Genomic DNA, 20,860 nt, shown 5'->3' with positions numbered 1-20,860 from the left:
CTGTGTGTTGTGAATATAGTAACACTGATGCAGTCTTAGTGGCAAGATTGGTAAAGTGTTGTATGTCAAATTTCAGATGGCAACTTACACAATATTGGGGAGACCAGTAGTAGAAGTAGCTACTGACATTTATTCGAAGTGAAAGTATTTTTAGTGTACTTGCACTTTTCATCTTTATTATATATTCCAATATATTGCATCTTGCACTCTACATTTATAATAATAATTTTAATAAACATTGTTTAAACAAATGTTTAATAAACATTTAGCTGAAGATTTGTCACAAATTAGTTTTCAAACAAGCTCTTAAGCCTACAAATTAAAAAAAAAAATACTACTGACATCAATAACAAGTTAATACAAGATAACAATAGATTTTAGAACAGTGCAAGGACAACTGCTTTTACTACTGATACTTTAAATACGTTTTGCTGATTACATTTTTGTACTAAAATAACCTCATTTGAGACAAGTGTAAATCTCTGCTCAGTCTACTGTAACTCTATAAATTGTAATAGAATATTCTTTTATTGGTGTATATGGCTATACTTTTAACTAATTAAAGAATCCTGTTTTGTTTTTTTTTTTTAATTTAAAAATCTATTTATTTTGTCTTTATTTGGTGGCAGACAAACACAGAAATCTTTTGTCTTGGAAACACATTTGGTATCTTGACTGTTGATTGGTATTGTTTTCAGGGCCCCCACCTCCATGCAGTCTCTCCTGACCAGACCTCTCTCCCCCCGGACTCGTTCCCCCCCTCCTGCTCCTGGACCCCAATCTGCCGAGCTCCAGCCCCTGGAAGGATTCCGCCAGATGCGCACCTCTGTCCCTGGAAAACCCAGCCTGCCGCCTTCCTGGAACTAGGCTCTCCTGCTCACTCTCCGCCGCCAACCAGCGTCCAACAACCGAAGACGCCGACCGGACCGCCGGTCCCTGGTACCGTCACCCTCCTCCCCCACCACTTCCCCGTAGTTAGTCACTCAGTCTTCACGCTCCCTAGCCCCCCTCAGCACTCCATCCAGAATTACCATTGTATAATAAATCCGTGTTTGATCCACTCTCGCCTCCTCTGTGTGCTCTCTGCTCGGGTTCACCCCTCGCCCTAACAATTGTGCTAAAAGAAATCCAAACAAACTAACACAAAAGTCTAAAAGATAAACCAAGTAAATGATCAGTAAAGACGTCTGATAGTGGTGGTTTTAATATATATATATATATATATATATATATATATATATATATATATATATATATATATATATATATATATATATATATATATATATATATATATATATATATATATATATATATATATATATCAGGATAAATCGGGGTAAGGTGGCCAAAACAAGAAGTCTCCAACAGTGAACAAATTTAGATGGTAAGCAATTAATAACAGACTGCAACTTTGGTGTTATATAACAAAATGTAAAATCTCAGAAAGGGGCATCTTCTCCAGGTTGTCTGGGGCATACCTTGTTACTAATGCTTAAGATGAACTTTATATAAAAAATTTTATGCTGTTACTACGTCAACTGCAACATAACTGTCAGCAAACGCATAGGAAAATTATTCTAGGTTTTGATTTTAGTACAGTTTGACTATTGAATGAATTTAGAATTGAACGGCTGAGCACAAATCACAGTTGGAGAGGTTATAACTTTACTATAACTTTATATCACTGATGTGTAAATTATTGGCATAACAATAATGTTAAATCACCTGGGATGCTTAGTCTAAAGTAGCAAAGAATTTAAGCTTGCTAGCTACAGCAAGCTAATATGGCACATAAGTGTAAGCTTAATATAGAATCAGATAGTTAGCCTTTCACACAGATGATACTTTTTTTAAACTGCTGGTTTGATATAATAATAATTTATCAGACTTCTAGCGCTGACAAGGCTTGTATTCCATTTCAGGAGGGCACCTTTCCTTAAAAGTCCTACTTTAACAAATACTTATTACTTTCAGATTCAAACTAATGCATAGTCCTCCATATTGAACAGTAAAAAAAGTGTAATAATATTCTCATAAAAAAAAACCACAGATACTTATTTTGTAGTTTCACAGTATTACATCCAAATATTTTTTTAAAACACATCTTTTGATTTCCCCTTACCAGTACAATGGTTTCAAGTTTATTTAAAGATTAGCAAGGTTAACATGTAACAAGGGACCTGAAATTTAAACAAAAGACTATATTTATTTAATATATGTTAATATAATTTTCTCTAACTTAACCATAATTATTAAATCCAAAACTTGTTGTGACAGTAAGGCAAGTGACAGAAGCAACTAGGTAACTCTTGCTAACAGCTAACTAATATATCAATTTCCTAAGTTTCTTTTAGGCCTCATGGGCAGTGTTACCCGTTTGTAAAATGTTTGAAAAATACAAGAATTTATGTTGAAGTATTTAGTCTTCCGTGACTTTCGTTAGGCGTTCAACCAACAGCACAGCAGTATAATTAGCTAACACTGTTAGCTAACTTGACATAAATTTCCAGTGATTAGACCCATCCAGCTGACTCCAGTCAAAGCTTACATTGTGTTTGGGCACTAGAGGGCAGTATGAGACAGACCGGAGCCAGCAACGCTAACGTCCTCCAGCACAACGTCTGCAAACACACAGTATGTATCAATATCGTCCATACACAGAGTAAATTAATAATTTAGAAAAAAAAATCATGGGTTTCTGGTTTAAAAGCAGCCCTGCTAGCTTAGTCGATAAATAATGCCACTCTTAAACAGGATTCGAGCCCTACGTTAGGCGCAGGCTTCTTCCTGGTGCTGCAAGTACACAGGCCCGAAATGCACATACACGGAAAACACAGGTACATTAAAACCATTTTTGTGTGGCGAGCTAACTCTTTTCACTTTCTGTACAGTAGTTAATATGCCATAATGTGTATTTGTGATTGTACTACAGTGGACGGGATTTGTTTTTTGCAATATTTTGAAACCCTACTCACGTGTAGAGGAGAAAAATGGTGGAAGGCAGTCTGATAGAATGACTACTCTGCTCAGTACAGTGGCCACAGAAAGTGCAAATTATGTTTAGTCCAGGATCAGTTAACGGTAATTCCTGAAGTGTGTTATACTGTACAGTAAACTACTGCAATTTCTGAAGCAGTATTTCGTTCTTAATGTGAAACAGTCCTTTATGTTGAATCTTTAAAAAAAATATTTGAGTCTGTCACATATTTGGAGGAGGAAAAGAAAAACCATTCATTACACAGAATTACAGGCTCACAAATGCCCAAAGACTAGACACATACAGCCTCACCAAGTACTAGTATTAGACATTATTGTATTTACTAGTTGGGTGAACACACTATTGAGGTTTCTGTTTTTCTCTATTTACAGAATATAAAACTGTGTATAAATGTGCTGCTGAAGGGCAAAAGGGACAATAAAAAATTGACATTTGTCCAGCTTAATGTTTATTTACTGTTCCCAAATCAGTATTTTGTTTAAATTTTTCATGTTATGGAGTAGGAGAAAGGAATGCGTTGATTAATGTTATTTTATTTTATTAGTTTGCCAAGCACAGGCTTGTACATTTATTTGTTTGACTTGTTACTTGCCATTGGGGCATAATATTACACCATTAGGTTATTACTGTAACAGCAGTAAAGTGTTACATAAAGGGAAATGGTTAGCTCAAAATTCAGGTCCTATATCTTTACAACCGACTCTAGAAGTGTATATCGGCATATCACATAGCTGCCTCATCTTCGTTTTTTTGCAGGCTGAATTGCCAAAATAGGTGAAGAGCCATAGCCTCTCCTTTCTCGCAAACAGCCAAGAGGGAGGGAGGAGTTTAAACAAAGGCCCTCTCCACATAAAAAAATGGAGGCTTGTGCAGAGAAGCCATGGTGTCCTGCTCCCAACACTCTACATGCTGCCATTTCTACTCCTAAAGCCTTCAGCTAAGACGGCTCCTGCCAGATTCTACACTTGGAAGCTTCAAAGCACTGTCAGATGGGGTTTGTATGTCAGAAATACTCGTGTTAATCACATTATTTTGTGGTTTTAGACCGGGCTCTGTGCTTATTTTTCTTCCCCTGTCTCTGACTCTCACAGTGCTGCCCCTGCCTGCACTGAACAAAGATAATTACTCAGGAAACATTTCGGCCAATCAGGCGCGGCCTTGTATCTCGCCTCTGAGGAAAGCGACCAGTCAGGATCTGGCTAACATCACTGGGGCCTGATCGCCTTGCCTGAAGAGCGGAGCCTTCCCCGGCTGAGGGCTGAGAGTGTCCTCCATGTTTTATAAGTGTTGACATAACAGTGTGTCAGGCAGCCATGCATCCACAGAGGTAAGCTCTGTCTTTTTTATCTCAGCCTTCTGATAACAACATGGCTTCCTTCTTCTTGTTGTGGTGACTGTTGGTTTCTAATGATGAATGTGCACACCTTAAAATCAGTTTAGTGTGCAGGAGGAGGAGGAGTTGGGGTGGATTGGAGGCCTCGCCAGGCCTCTGTGCTCCACAGTGCTGAGGGTGGGGGGTTGGGTAACGACTCTCACCCTTGCTCTCTCTCTCTATGTCTCAGGGTCACATGGGTGCCCCAGACAACCAGGCTGCCATACAGGAGGCAGAGTGGACCATGGCAAATCCTTTTCCTTTTTATAATGCAAAAGAGAGTTGGATTTAAAAATGGCACCCACATGTCCTTTCTGTTGTGGCAGTCTTGTTGTAGCCTGGCAGAAAAAGAATGGGGGATGGGCAGTGGACGAGGAGGAGGAAGGGGGGTATTTTGTACCCTTTGTAAGTGGATTGCCTCTGTGCTGTTTTCTTGTGTCATGCCAGGCCGGGGAATAGATGCAGGGGGCAGAAGATGTGCATGTTAGGAGGGCAGGGAGTGCAGGGCATAAGTCATTACTGGTTTTCTGTCCACTAGTTCTTTTATATAATCATGAATGAATAATTCAGAAACTGAAAACTGTATGACTTGGTATACATTTAGGTAAACTGCAGAGATTCTACACCCCATACTGGTCAGAGGATGAGCTCACATTAAACAAAACTTTAATCACAGGCCAATCCTCTTCCCATTTTGCCAGTCTGACCTGTAGAAATGAACTCTTATTACCTCTTTTTAGAGTCACAGGCCCTGAGTTTACTGCCCCTGGCTTCCTCGATACCACAGAACTATTGTGAAGCTGCTTCCTCCACTTTCAAACAGACAGTGGCCATTTTGTGTTAAGGCAGCTCTTCTTGGCAGAACTTCAGCCTTCTCTTCACATTTCAGACAGACAGGAGGACCGAAAAACCAATTATATGTGTCTGTATGTGTTCATTTAAAAGGAGTTGCTGTTCTGAACTTTGATCTGTTTACTCTGTTTTCTCTTTACCTTGTTACTATGTTTATTTTCCCCCAGTTTTTATACAAATAGTAGACATGACATTTCTACAGATACAAAATGACAGGTTTTTGGTGTGCTCAGTGAAGTTATGCATAAGAATAAGGAAAGGCAGGCTTATGTCTAAAGCACATTTCGAGCAGAGGCAATCCATAGTGCTTAATATGGGACTGAAATGCATTTAAGCAGCATCTAAAAACACAGATGGATGGAAACACTTTGCAGTTTGTTGCTGCAAGTTTGAAAACAACATGCCTTATTTTTCAAACCATGGATAGACAGTACATTGTGTTACGTCATGTAGCACCATTTTAGCAGTCTCAACTGCGTGGGGGAAACAAAGAAAGATTGCTTTCTCATGTGGCCTGACACAAGACATTTTTCATCTACGCTACTGTCAGAAAATAGTAACATTATAATCAGTGTTTTCCTTTTTGACTAGGAATAATCCCCTCTCTGTAAAACCGAAACCAAAAGTTAATTTCTACTGTGCCACGGTGCGTTAGTGATAATGTAATCTGAACATTAATAGATATGCAAGCAATGTGTAATATCTTGGTGTTGGAATGAACTGTCTGGGCCTCTTTCTGAACTTTTAAACAGGGTGACAGAGGTTGAATAGCACAGCCACTGAGTTAGGTATCACAGCCATGAATATTATCTCCCAAAGGGCCTTTTTAAACTCCCCTCTGGTTTATGCTGTCATAATCAAGAAGGGTAAGCTAAACTAAAAGAGAATGAACCGTCTAATGCAGGGGGAAATCTCTGCATTGCAGCAAAAATGCTTTTTAAGAGGAAGAGGGGAGCCTGCACACTGTGATCTGTGTGGCATAGCAGAGCCGACCAATAATGTTCCACCCTGTTGGCCCTCCAGCCAATTGCAGCTGCAGTTGAGGTTAAAGATTGACAATCGGAGGGAGAGCAGCAGGGAGAGCAAGGGCCTTCTGGAAAATTCCACAGCCATCTTTGATTCACCCTTTACAGCCTTATATAAAATCCAGGTCAAATCTTTCTTTTATACAGGATATCCTGAGCATACAGAAGTATACTTTACATGCTAATCAAGTGTCGGGAGTTGTGCTAGAACAGACATCGTAATACAGTTAAATTCATTGTTTTATGAAACAGAGGTCTTCTGCTTCTAATTATTTTTACTTTGTTGCTGTAAAGAAAAGTAAATAGTATGCATTTCTTTATTTGTCTGCATGTCGTTGGGTCTTGTAAAAGCTGAATGTATTTTTTCATTTTGCAAAACTCAATAATGTCTCTGGGGTTTTGTGTAGCAGACTGAGGAGCATATTTTTTAGTCAATGGTTTGAATCCCAAGTATTTTTAATGGCAGTTCTGCTGCAATTTGATCAGAACAATATGAAGTTTGCATTGAATAGCTTTTCTGGATTTTCAAATAGAACCATATGTCAGCTATTTATTTGTTTCATATGTAAAGCCCACATAGTCTTTTACATAGAATAGATTTAGCAGGATCTGACTGTGATTTTGCAGCGTTGGGTTCTCTTCCCTGAAAGTGAAATCTAATTATTCTATGACAGCAGTGTTCACAGGGAAGGAGGGAAGCCAAGATCGAAGGCATAAAAAAAAAAAAAAACAGATGAGTGCTTCTCACTTTGCTGGATTTTCCCATGTCTCCCTCTCTGTCTTTCTCTATTATCTGTGTGACTGGTTGTGAAGGTTTCTCTTGACATGGCAGTGTTTTTTAAAATGTTGGATTGTAATCTCCACAGATCTGTCTGGTCCTCCTGCATGGATATGCCAGTGCCTGAGTCTGAGCCTTGGAGTGGGGGATGGGGGAGAGGGGGGAGGGGAGCAAGCTGTGGCCTCCATTTTCTGTGACGAGAGAACCCTGCTCGTCTCTCACAGGAGTGGAATCTAAAGGCATTGACTCAGTGTTGTTTCCTTTTTGTCCATCAGGTACTACAGTACTTGCAGAGGGGAATACTGTGAGTGCTTTTGTGAACCTATTCTGTCTGGAATATATATCAGAATCTGCTGAGGATTTATTTGCCTAACTCTCCTTGTGTGATGGATCATAGTTCCTGACCTGGCCTTTGGATCATCATACCTTTTTACTACTGGTCATCATTGTCTTCCTGGCAGTTGCAGCGATGTATTGCCATAGGGATTGAGTGTGCATATAATAGGGTTGTGGCACTTTGTTCAGCAGCTCTGCTTTGCCTGGTGATGGCGAATGGTCTCCCTTTTCAGGGTTGTGGTACACGTAGCAGAGTGACTTGGCTACCGTTTTCTTATTTTCATGTGAGCCTCGTTTGTTCACTCAGTCCGGAACAGGAAGGCCCCGGAGGAGTTGGGGCGTGTTTGTGTGTACGTGCGAGGCTGTTGGCAGGCTGAAACAAGATACCCATATGTCATATTTTTTAAGAAACTCTGCTCAACCCATGTCTGTCTTTGCTGTGAAGTTTCAGTTTGATAAGCAACCTGTGTTTATCACATTGAATGTCTGAGAAAATAGAGGAATGTATTCAGAAAGTCTTGATGATTGTGAGCTACAGTGTTGTTAACAGTACTGGGTATTTTATTTGGTAGAATGAAGAGGTTTAATCATTGTTAAACCATTTGACTGTGGAGGTAATATCAAGGTTATTTCAGTGCGCATGGGCTTGAGTTGGGTTTGTCATATCTTATTCATACAACCCTTTGTACATGCATTTTAACCCTCAGTGAACTGACATTTGATCAACTTGGTGTGGGATGTCTCTTTAAGGATGGAGGAGGGGATGTGAAGAACATTCCTTTAGTTTCAGAAGTTAAAAAAAAAAGCTTATCCCACAAATGTGGTTGACCTTTGAGTTGTAGCCTGAAAACCCATCATCCTAGCTGGAAACCAGAGCCGCAGCCAGAGCTATGAACTGGTCAAGTGTGTGACCTGTCAGGGGTCCTTGGGAGGGTTTTCTTCTCTGGGCTTGTGAATAAAGGCTACATCCTAGGAACAAGGCCTTCTATTGCTCTGACAAAGGAGGAGCCAGGCTCTCAAAGACTTTCATTTATTGCCAGACCTCCTTTATTCTCATCTTTTATTTTTTTCCTCAGAGGAAATGAGATGCTTTGCAGTTGCAAAGACCTGGGAAATCAAGCTTTTCCGCTGCTAGATGAGTTGGTTGTATTCTTAGATTTTGATCAATTCATCATAAATGGATTTTTTAAGGGGTGTCAATGCTTTGCGTAGTGATTTAAGAAACCGTAAAACAAAACTCTTCAAGTATGTGAATATAACCTTTATGTAGCTATTACAGCTCTTAAATAAACGTGTAGTGAAGATTTATGCTGGAAATATTTAGACAGACATGGTTTCAAGATTATTGCATTGCTCTTTTGCTATTGGTCTCCAAGAATGGGTCCAAATCCTTAGAGTGGGGGGGGGTATCCTGTTGTTACCCCTGTTGTTACTGAGGGGGCTTGAGAAGAACAACGAACATATACTGTTCATCACCACAAGAGGCCGTCCCTTCGGTACTATGGACCAGCTCCCTCTGGTGCTCTTGTTACTATAGATCTGTTCACCCTTTGTCATGAACAAAGCACAGTCAGACCTAGGTGGATTAAAATCTTACAGATCTCAGTGTTACACCTGCAACGTCTCCTGAAGGACGGAGGTGCCAGGTGATATTGGCTAAATGACCCTATATGTTGTTGTGAATATCAACTTGTGCTTAGCGGAGAGGTGCGTTGCCATGGTGATTATTACCATTCTCTCAGAACATAAAGAACATTTTCAGACTTGACTGTCACTAATACTATGGAGAGGATTTTATATCTATGCCAGAAAGTCAGAGATGTGGTGAAATCAAGTGAAAACAATAACAATGGAAACCAGCAGAGTCCCTATTGACAGATCCTCTGGGACCTGGGTGCCTTAGGTGGTGTTCCACTTGTTTACTGTTATGCTGATGTGGTTTCTGAACACCCTTTCTGACTTTGAGTTTGCCTCTCTTTCTGTGTTTCTGTGTGCTCTTGTTCGGTGCTCTGCAGTCTGGCTGAGGAGGAGATAAAGACAGAACCTGATGTGGTAGAGGGGATGGATGCATCTGTGCGATCCAAAGGTAAGTCTCTAAGGCCGAGCCCCTCACATTAGGATTCAAACATCTTAGACGGCTTAGTTTCAGAGAATGTAGATGCTATTTACTCCTTTGAGAGCAGCGTCTAATACATTTTGCTGGTCTCTTAGGGCTGCAAAGATAATCCTCTATGCCTGACTGTTTGCCTGTTTGTGCCAAGAACACAGGGTCTAGTTAGTTTAGAGGAAGTTCTCTAGTCATTTGCTGTGGTCAAGTGGTATCTTCAGTAATTGCTCTTTAGATTAGTGCGAATGCTGTCAGTATTAGTTATCAATGTTATCATGGTTTCAAATGACTAAAAGCTGACCACTGAATCTTTAATTGCTTCGCTGAAACTGAATTGCTTCAAAGTACACTTCCCTCCTTCTTGTCTGATTGGGCTCTAAAAATGTGGGAGGATGAGAATTACGTATGATAGGTTCTGATGTTTTTTCATCCTCGTATTTTTTTTTTTAGGACAAGCTGATTTACTATAACAGCACCTGTCTTTTAATCTTCTCAAGCTTGTGCAATGTGTTGTACTTGAGTGTATGATAGTAGCGTGCCTCCTGTTGTGTGACGACGTGATTATCTTTACGCATTCAGTCCCTGATCCACCGGGATCAGCAGATCGATCGGTGGTGCCACAGAAGCGAAAGGTTTCAAGTCCCACCCATTCCTCCAATGGACACTCTCCCTCAGACACCTCCCCCAGCCCTCTGAAGAAAAAGAAGAAGCCAGGGGCTGTGAACTCTAACAAAGACCAGGTAAGGTCTCCGGTATGCGCATTTCAAAATCTGGTGTGTTCTCAAAGGCTGCGGCTTGATCCACCCAGCCAGAAACTCAAAGGGCAATAAACTGTCAGAAATTGCTAATGGCTGAGTTATGCCTGAAAAGAACTAGTTGATGTCTGTTGTGGTGTTCGACCACATCAGAAAACAAATGTTCATAGTCAGTTTGAACTGGCAGCGTGAAAAGTTACTCATGATAGAGAATGTATTCATAGTATTGTGCACACAAGAGTAAAGATAAATAAAGAATGAAAAAAGAGAGCTTCAGAGAAGTTGAAAGACGGATAACTTCCCTCTAACAAGTTGCCCAGTTATTGTCTGTTTTGGAAAGAAATGGTCTGAAGTGGGTACACTGGTGGTGCTAGTCTTCTTTTCATAGCGAGACAACCAGAAATGTGCTAAAAGAGAGAAAATTCAGTAAGATCTGCAGAGATAACAAAGCACACTGCAGATCTTATTTTATTTTGGTTAAAATTTTACCATATTACTTGTGAGAACACACCAGTTTTGATCATGGCTGTGAATACCGGTATTTTCAAAATGGACCAACATGTAAAGGTGTGACTTGCTGTTAATGAGGATAATTATATCTTGTGTAGGTTTGGAATTGTGTCACAAATGCATGGTCAACTAGAATACTCTTATATTTTAGACGCTTTGGATTTTTGTATTATTGATGACTAGAGTATGACATCAGTTCCAAATAGATATTCATTTTAAATTGTTTTGTTGTATTTATGTTTTATGGATTTTGATACTAAATGCCTCAGATGCACGTTTTTAGGTTCTGCTTGTTGGTTTAATGTGTGGATTGAAGTTGGTCCAGTGTGACCTTGCATGATATTTACAATTTTAGCTTTTTTGGTACAATAGTTTGACAAGAATTTGACATTAGCATAGTTTAAACCCCCATGATAGCATTATAATACATGCTTTGGTTCTCTGGGAAACGTCAAATAAGTGATAGATGAATTCTAGTATTATGCTGAAAATAAACAATCCCTTTTTTTTAATGTAAGCTCAAGGTGATTTGGACTGAGAAATGTTATCTAGGGCCATGAAACCGAATGCATCAGCTTCTTTTCATCCAGTAATGCAACAACACTAGGACAACAGCTGGGTACTTACCAGAGAACCACATTATGCATTGTGTTGAGTCTCGGGTGAAAAACAAGTGATGCTTAAGCTCACACTCTAGAGCTTGTCTCGATTTCATTTGAGATTGTTATGTGACTAGATGTTCAGATAATTTGCTTAAAACAATCATGTGTTGGATTAATCGTTTTTAGTGTCCCCTGTACCGCTTACCCTGCTTATCCCACCTTACTGCTGCCTTGTTTCTGTTGCACTGCACCTTTTTGTGTTCCTGCGTGTTTTTTGAAACCTACCCCCTTGTTTCTCTTGCCTGCATTTCAGTCAGAGCTAAGACATGGTCCCTTTTACTATATGAAGCAGCCAGCACTCACCACAGACCCTGTTGATGTTGTACCGCAGGACGGCAGGAATGACTTCTACTGCTGGCTGTGCCACCGCGAGGGCCAGGTGCTCTGCTGTGAGCTCTGCCCCAGGGTGTACCACGCCAAGTGCCTCAAACTACCAGCCGAGCCCGAGGGCGACTGGTTCTGTCCAGAGTGTGAGGTATCTCACTGATGTGTATGTGTGTGAGTGTACGCAAGTAATTGTGGGATTCAAATCCTGCTTAGCTGACAGAATGGGGTGTCTCACTGTGCACCATGAGCAGCTTCGGGCAGAAACAAATCAGTGAAATTACCTGCGTTAGTCTGTGCTTGAGCGAGAAACCCGCAGACTCTTGACCTGCCCTGATACATGGTGTCACACCCCTGCAAGCCTAACTAATAGCTCACACTGTAAGAGAAATATTGAAGGATTAAACTTTAGACCTGCTTATTTTTAGGGGAATTTGTTCTAAAACTATTTTCAAAAGCTTGTATTTGAGCTTTTCAGGTAAATCGAAAGACAGCAAATAATGTGAACTTTGCAAGAGTTGAGACTTGATTAGTATCTGTGTTCATTTATTTTGCTTAGTGTTTGCTATTCTTGTTAGACATTCATTTATGTCATTAATAATTCAATTTCTTTTTCAGAAAATAACTGTTGCTGAATGCATTGAAACCCAGAGCAAGGCGATGACAATGCTGACAATAGACCAGCTCTCCTACTTGCTGAAATTTGCACTCCAAAAAATTAAACAGCCTGGGGTAAGGGGTGTCTTACAGTCTTTCTATATCCAAGAGTGTTTTTTGTATGCAAACACAAAAGCCCTGGAAATATCTCAGAGAAGTGAGGCATTTAAAGTTTGGCTAATGCATCTGTTTGTTTATTTTGTATTTGTCTAAACTGAGCAGACTGAGCCTTTTCAAAAGCCTGTGTCTCTGGAACAGCACCCAGATTACGCAGAGTACATCTTCCACCCCATGGACTTGTCTACTTTAGAGAAGGTACCAATACTTATTTTATTTTAATTGCAAATTAAAATGGTAAAAACAGAAGGCATAAGGGAAAAGGCAAAAAAAGTCTTACAAAATGTTCAATTTAGGCAATTAAAATTATGCAATTTGGATGAGAGCTGCATATAAAATACAAAAATGAATGGAAAAGCAAGCGAGCCTGCAGAAAATTGAGTGGCGTGTTGGTCAGTTACCTCATATGTATTCATAAAACACAGTAGAATATGTAAACAGATTGTAATTTTTACTTAAGTTTCTTGTGCTTGATTTTTAAAAAAATGTATATATTTTCACTTTAGAATGTTAAAAAGAAAATGTATGGCTGCACAGAAGCTTTTCTTGCTGATATGAAATGGATCTTACACAACTGCATCATCTATAATGGAGGTAAGGCACTTTGATATACATCATTAAACCTTCTACTCTGCTGATTTCTAAAGAAAATCTAAACTAAATTGTGACTTTGTTGCAGGTAATCACAAATTAACAGCAACTGCAAAAGTCATCGTCAAGATCTGTGAACATGAGGTAAAGTAGCCTTACTAAATTATTGATGGCAAGGTTTTTGTAGCTGTGTTTGATTTATTACTGAATTAAGTCCTTGTAATTTAACATGCATTTTTAGATGAATGAGATTGAGGTCTGTCCAGAGTGCTACCTGTCTTCATGCCAAAAAAGAGACAACTGGTTTTGTGAGCCATGTGTAAGTCTTAAATACCACATTCAAGCTGAATTTATCCATTTTGGCTGACACCACATCTGTGAAGCACTTTATTATTATGGTTTGTCTCCAATAGAGTCAACCACATCCTCTGGTCTGGGCTAAGCTGAAGGGCTTTCCTTTTTGGCCAGCAAAAGCGCTTCGTGAAAAGGATGGGCAAGTGGATGCACGCTTCTTTGGGCAACATGACAGGTGAGATTAACCTTCGGGGACTATGAAGGAAACGGACTTGTTGCATTACAGGCCAAGATGAGTCTCCTATTTTTCTGATTTGTAAAACAGTAAATCATGTTTTTTTTTTCTGTCCTTCCACACAGAGCCTGGGTTCCCATCAACAACTGCTACCTCATGTCCAAAGAGATCCCTTTCTCTGTGAAGAAAACAAAGAGCATTTTCAACAGTGCCATGCAAGAGATGGAGGTCTATGTGGAGAACATTCGCAAGAAATTTGGGGTCTTTAACTACGCACCCTTCCGCACTCCCTACACACCCAACAACCAGTTACAGATGCTACTGGACCCCTCCAACCCCGGTGCTGGGACAGTGAAAACAGAGAAAGCAGATAAACTTCGCTTCAACTTCGATATAACCGCATCTCCCAAGATGGTGCTCAGCAAGACTTCCACACCCAGTGGTATGAGTCGGCGGGTGTCAATGACAGACATGCCTCGGTCTCCCATGAGCACTAACTCCTCGGTTCACACAGGGTCCGATGGGGAGCAAGATATGGAAAAGGCTAGTAGAAACCCTGCCTTCCACTACAGCACTGGAGAAGAATCGATGGACTGTACTGGTAAATATCTGTTTATTATTGTTCATCGTCTTCATTATTTTACTTTCAATTAATGCATATGGATATATTGTATCAGTAAATTTTTACAAAAATAACTAAGCTTGTTTTTTCATCTTGTAATTACAGCATCTCCTGTCTCGGGGAAGATGGGTCCTGCAGGCAGTGTAACAGGGAGCCCGAAGCCCTTTAACCCTGGGCTGGTGCCCAAGCAGGAGAGAACTTCAGGAACAGGTGGCATCCTGAATCTCAACCTGGGTCAGTACTAACATCTCAAATATACTGTATTTGTGTTGTCACAAACACTTATTATCAGTCTTCATCATTATATGATGATTCATAAATAAAATTAAACTAAACATTACTTAAGTTAAACATTTATCTGTTGTTTTCAGATCGAGTGAAGGCTGAAATGGATCTTAAGGAGCTGAGTGAGACTGTGCAACAACAACAGCAGCAACAGCAAGGAGCCGCAGCTGCCCTTCCTACTCCAAAGAGACCTATCAGGAGTCTGGACAAGACTATTGAAAGCTGCAAGGCACAGCTCGGTACATAAACAGCCATTTTGTGTCATGTTTTGATACACAATTTTATTTTTGCATTGTACATCTCAAACCATGTTGATTCTTGGTAGTGATGTTTACCCCAATATCAAAAGATTTCAGGAAATGCAAGAATATTTCATTTAGTGGTCATTTGCAAGAATAATCTAGATTTGATAATTTCATAAATATGACAGTTATGGGTCAAAGCGTGTGCTTTCATGACCCTGTGGGGTTGGTGCTAGTTAGGTGTAGGGGTGGATTACAGTTTAAGTGTTTAATTATTAGTCTTTGTTCAGAAACACTAACATTTTTTTTAAAAACACAATATTTAATGTACGTTTCTCCACACAGGTATCGATGAGATTTCTGAAGACGTGTATAAAGAAGTGGACCACAGTGACTCCGAGGACTCTGAGAAATCTGACTCAAGTGACAGTGAGTATCTCAGTGACGAGGAACACAAGCCAAAGAGCAATGCTCAGGACAACAAGGACAAAGCAGAGAGAAAAAGGCCCAAAACAAGCACGGAGGGAGAGAAGAAGGAGGGAGTTGCGGGAACAGGGGATAAAGCCACCCCTGAACCCCTGCTCAAAGAGAAGCAGGGTAACAATGGCCCCGATAGAGACCCCCAGGATAAGCCCAAAACACCCCAATCTCAGCCCCTCACTGACAAGCCTAAGGCCCCAGAGGAGGGCAGAACAGCTGCTGCCACATCAGCGACTGAGCAAGACTCTGATTCTGAAAGAGAGCTGGTGATTGACCTGGGAGATGAACATGGAGGCCGTGACTCAAAGAGGGCGAGGAGAGAGCTGGGGTCTTCTGGTGCCAGAACTCTCAAAGAGTCCAATGTTGCCAAGTTGGAAGGTAAGGCTTTTCATAAACTGTCTACTTTCTCCTTGTTTTTCATTACAACTTGTATTTCAGTTAGAACAACATTTGTTAGCCTTATATCCTCATGTCAGAGCACACACAGTGAGGTGCAGATCAGTGTGAGCGTCTCAGAGCTCCTCTCCAGTTGATTATGATTTATTCACTGAAGGTTCTCAGCTGTGTTGTTTTTAGGTTAATGTTGGAGGCTTCTTCGTGTAGTTTTCACATTTTCAATTTGGTCACCCCCTGGCAAATTACATATTTAGTTGTAAATGAAAAAGTGTATATGCTTCCTGCACCAGACATTAAAAAATGACCTTTCTTCAAATGTTAATGCATTGTTACTTAGTAATTCAACTTGCAGTTGTAAAGTCTCAACACTTCATTAACTTATTAGGCCTTAGCTGACTTCTTTGGACTTGGAAAGCAGGTCAAGAATTGTCAGTAAAATTTGTTACACAATGACAGTTCATAGCTTCATTAACTCTCTTGATTCTTGAAACTTGGTGGTAACACTCTCCTACTGCTAATTGAGTACTGCAAGGGCAGGGCACCCTCACATTTACACATTTCATAATTGCTATTAATTTTTTTCAGTTTGTGAAATAAAAAGTAACAGTGCATTAACATTTTAAAAAAAGGTTCATTTTTAATTTCCATTTGCTGCAGGTATTGTAGTTGCCCCTTTTCATTAACAACATATGTCTCTTTCCGTGGAATGCCGAAAGTATGTTTCCATGCTACCATATGTATAGTCCATGGGTCAGTGATATGTAATAAATTACTATAGATACCAAGAATACAAACAACACCATTGCCTTTTTCTTAAAATTCCATTTTACAAACTACCATTACTCTCAGTTTGGATAGTAAAAGACCATATTTTATGATACTTTCATATTTTCACAATATTCTTCAGCAAAAAGTCTTTCATCTCTTTCTTTTAGGACAAGTATAATCCAGTACTCTCCAAAAATGGTTTCAAGTTTAATTCCTGATGTAAATCTTTTGAAAATTCCAGATTTTTATCTTAAATTTTTTGAGATATTGTTGTTCAAACATAACCTCAAACTTGAATGTGCAAAGAAAGTGCTAAAAGAAGTTGTAGTAGTATTTAATATATTAAACTGTGTCTTCACAGATATTTTTATAAATATGTATATTTTATATTTTCATTTTTCAAACAAATCTGAAGTTATTGAGAAGAAGCTGTTCTAAAAATGTGATGATTTGAGATGGAATGACCATTTGCCACCCCTAGACTCTAAGTGACCCCCTATTAGTTTCTGGATGTGGCCCTGTCTGATTTGGAAATCTGAAAAAACTATAACTTTTTGTTTCTACTCAGGTAAATTGCCTTCATCTGCTGCATCAGCTGCACCAGCCCGTGATGTTCCCTCCAACCTGAAAGACTCATTGCAGCCTTCTATCACAGCGGCACTCAACCTTGTGTCCACGGCAGCTTCTGGTCAGCCCAGTGCAACCACAACTACCAGTGGATCTACCAATGCCTCCTCTCCAGCCTCCACAACAGCCACAGTGCCCACAGCTGTAAAGAAACAGCGCCCTCTACTGCCTAAAGAGACAGCTCAGGCCGTGCAGCGTGCAGTGGTTTGGAATCCGACCAAGTTTCAAACGTCTTCTCAGAAGTGGCATATGCAGAAGGTGCAGAGGCAGCAGCAGCAGCATGGAGAGCAGTCGCCTGTGCAGACACAAGTCCAGGGTCAGGGGCAAACACGCAGCCCACAGCAGCTGCAGTCACAACAGCAGAACTCATCCTCAAGCACTCGCTATCAAACCAGACAATCAGTCAAGGGTAAATACATCACCGTAATTAATCTCAGCATTACATGACATAATAAAAAGTGTACATAAAGGTGCCTAATATCACTCTTATTTTTTTCTTATTGTCATTCTCTGCAGTTCAACAAAAAGACCCGCCTCAGAATGCATCCTCGTCAACTGCTCAGGTCATATCTGGTAGTTCTTCTTTCATGTCAGGAGACTTGCAGATCCCTACTGTCTCAGCAGACGTAGCTGCAGATATAGCCAAATACACAAACAAAGTAAGTAAAAGTCCTCGTCCTCATCCTGTAATTTACTGTATGTCATATCATGTAAGGAAAGGGCACAATATATAAACTGCCAAGGACCAATTTCACTTCATATTAATTTAATTACTGCTCTGTTTGCTTCATTTTTACAGTCTGAATCTAGTATTACATGGTTTTGTCAAAACTTTGCAGATAATGGACACAATAAAGGGGACAATGACTGAAATCTACAATGATCTTTCCAAAAGCACATCAGGAAACACAATTGCAGAGGTAAACACTAGCATTCAAAGATGTGCTTATTAATGTGCCAAATTATTACTTATAAGCAGTTCTAATTACTATTTTTTTTTTTTTGCTGCAGATTCGACGGTTAAGGATAGAGATTGAGAAGCTCCAGTGGCTGCATCAGCAAGAGTTGTCTGAGATGAAACACAATCTGGGTAAGGTTTCTGCTTCCAAGAAAGTATGTCACCGCACCTCTGAGAGCTTGTGTACTCCGTAGCCAGTTTTCCTCTGAATGTCATACAGCTACCCATGTTTCTTTTTTTTTTACAGGTAGCATGAGTCTCAAGTCATGTTTTTGTCTCTCTTCAATGCAGAACTGACAATGGCAGAGATGAGGCAGAGTCTGGAGCAGGAAAGAGAAAGATTGGTGGCTGAGGTGAAAAAGCAGACGGAGTTGGAGAAGCAGCAGGCAGTGGATGAGACCAAAAAGAAACAGTGGTGCGCCAACTGCAGGAAAGAAGCTATTTTCTACTGCTGCTGGAATACCAGTTACTGTGATTATCCATGTCAGCAGGCACACTGGCCAGAACACATGAAGTCCTGCACACAGTCAGGTATTGTACTTATAATACACTGGTATTTCCAATATATCGATTAAATGTGCATTGCTAACCTGCTTTCGGAAAGTAACTAACATCTGTTTTTGATTGTTTTTTGGCACTGTAGTGCACAACTCTGCCACACAAAGGTCATGTCTTAAATATTAATCAAAAATATAAATACGTTGCTATTGAGCAAATTTTAATATAACCAATAGATACTCAGATGGGGATGACATAAAAACATAAGTTATTTAAATGTAATTTATAAGCAGGATAGATCATATTACTGTATTTACTCAGTGTTGTGTTGCAGATAAAGCATCTAGAACGTGCTAATTAGGTTTTATGATCCAAAAGCAAACTGTAATTTGACATGCAGGATCAATTGCTGTGCGGTTGCATTAATCAGAAGGTGATCTGTTCTGCAACAGAGGCCATGTATTGTAGAATATATAGTTGTCACCATTAGGGTGGATGCTTCTTTTGATGTAAATCACAAAAATATTATTACTTGACTGTAGTCATATTTGGTTTTCAGGGTATTTTCCAAATGGCGATGTGTCTGACACATTTAATCCCCTACTGCTTATATATAAAGTGCATAGATCCACCCAAAAGGTTGGATCATTGGATTTAACAGAACAAAAGTCTCTAATAATAATAATAATAATAATAATAATAATAATAATAATAATAATAATAATAATAATAATAATAATAATAATAATAATGTACACTCACACCAACGTATGACGTGAGACTGTATTTTTCAGAAGAGCTATTTTTTACCAGTTTAGTTTTGAATTGAACAAAATTTTCTTCGTCATCATTCTTGCTTGAAATCTCAAGGCAGCTCCTTTGCTGCTGTGGTCATTTTTTTTATGCCATCTTAAATGAGCATGAAGTAATCGCCAGTGCAGTCTGACCTCCTCAACTATCCACATTATACCCCATCCCTGCAGTCACCTGGCCCAAAAAGTATAGTGTGACTTTGCAATAATAAATACAAAATGTTGTCTCATCCCTGTAAATTGTAGACATTGCCCCACTTATCTGACCCGCAGAATAAGAGGCACATTCTGCACATAAACACAACCAGACAGAGTGCGTGCTCTCATGTTACATTTTATTTTTCATTCCAGCCACAGCATCACAGCAGGAACCAGAGGCAGAACCCAACTCGGACCCTTCAGTCAAATCAACAGGCCACTCTCCTGCCACACAGACGCTACCCCCAGGCACAGGGTCAATATCAGACAAAAGCAACTCTCCCACATACATGGACAAAAACAAGGACAGTGCTGGTGTTACTGTGACCTAACTGCTACAGTGTACAGGCACATTTTGAGAGGCCACTGTGGGGTTTGTAGCCTCAGACTTGGTGCTTGAAGGCCTGCACTCTGTGACAAATCACTTTGATTTTTCCATTCCCATATGTACAACTGCTTGGTGGACATCTTTTGGTTCGTCGCTCATTCACAGTTTCCACATCTGTGTTCAGGTGGATACACCATGTGAAAGTACCGTAGTCTGTGTTGAAAAATAAAATGTGAGTCTGTATGTTTTCATATTGTAGTTTTATGTTGTAGCTCTGTTACCACTTTTTCAGCTCTGGGCAAGATTGTATCAACCCACATTTTCTACATTATCACTTTCAATGCTGCTCTTAAGTACTTCACAGCTGTTTTATTTTGTTGATTGTTCTCCATATTGTGAGACAAAACATTTTAAACAGCCAACAGCTGATAAACATTCATTCTGGTGCCATCAGAGATATATAGTTATGGAAGTTTCATCTTTGGTTTAAACCACAGTTGCTTTGTGTCGACCGAGGTGTTTTGAGTAATGCAAGTTCAAAGATTATATTTCAACCATGTTGTCTTCATGTTAGTGGTGGCATTTTTGTCTCATACCAGTTTTGTATTGTACTTCCACGTTGTATAGGCCTACATAAAAAAAAATCTGATATATTAAAAAGGACTAAAAAATTTAAACTGTACAAAGCTTTTGTAAGAAGATACCTGAACAATATTTATAGTGTTATATGTTTTTATAGTATGTTTATTGAAATCACATTTCTATGTGTCTAAATAAAGTTATTTGAAAGTAAATTACTTCACATGAATGTCAGCTCTGAGCAAAGTCTCTGTTCAACCGGTTACCCAAAGCTGATGTTAATCCTGGTTAGACTATAAGAACTGAGGTGGCAACAATAGAAACTGCATTTTGGCTGGATAATATTTCCTGTGAGCATGTCTGTTTTGAGCTTGTGTCTCGTTCTTGTTTACATATTGTACATAAAATAAATGGAATCGTGAAGAAAAAAATAAAAATGCACTTATCAATT

At 39.6% G+C, this 20,860-nt stretch overlaps 1 protein-coding gene across 6 annotated transcripts; it reads left to right on the top strand.

The window, feature by feature from the left end:
* Window positions 1-2,757: 2,757 nt before the first annotated feature.
* Window positions 2,758-20,858, top strand: LOC111574179 (MYND-type zinc finger-containing chromatin reader ZMYND8-like). 6 transcript variants are annotated; one of them, XM_035952100.2, is made up of 23 exons: window positions 2,758-2,840; window positions 3,758-3,995; window positions 4,093-4,328; window positions 9,380-9,450; window positions 10,051-10,211; window positions 11,652-11,873; window positions 12,341-12,454; window positions 12,602-12,694; window positions 13,003-13,090; window positions 13,176-13,231; window positions 13,329-13,406; window positions 13,501-13,616; window positions 13,742-14,058; window positions 14,131-14,217; window positions 14,344-14,472; window positions 14,610-14,762; window positions 15,111-15,623; window positions 16,978-17,445; window positions 17,553-17,695; window positions 17,876-17,956; window positions 18,048-18,126; window positions 18,286-18,525; window positions 19,656-20,858. In XM_035952100.2, the coding sequence occupies exons 3-23, from the start codon at window positions 4,315-4,317 to the stop codon at window positions 19,832-19,834; spliced, it is 3,402 nt and encodes a 1,133-aa protein (XP_035807993.1). In that variant the 5' UTR covers window positions 2,758-2,840; window positions 3,758-3,995; window positions 4,093-4,314; the 3' UTR covers window positions 19,835-20,858. The 6 variants fall into 6 exon arrangements, with proteins under 6 accessions (XP_035807993.1, XP_035807994.1, XP_035807987.1 ...); XM_035952101.2 differs by having other exon boundaries at window positions 2,765-2,840; window positions 11,730-11,873; window positions 13,742-14,217; XM_035952094.2 differs by having other exon boundaries at window positions 2,766-2,840; window positions 13,742-14,217.
* Window positions 20,859-20,860: the final 2 nt, after the last annotated feature.

Source organism: Amphiprion ocellaris, chromosome 8 (assembly GCF_022539595.1).
Source record: "Amphiprion ocellaris isolate individual 3 ecotype Okinawa chromosome 8, ASM2253959v1, whole genome shotgun sequence".
Classification (NCBI taxonomy): domain Eukaryota; kingdom Metazoa; phylum Chordata; class Actinopteri; family Pomacentridae; genus Amphiprion; species Amphiprion ocellaris.
This window is presented reverse-complemented; position numbering and strand designations above follow the sequence as displayed.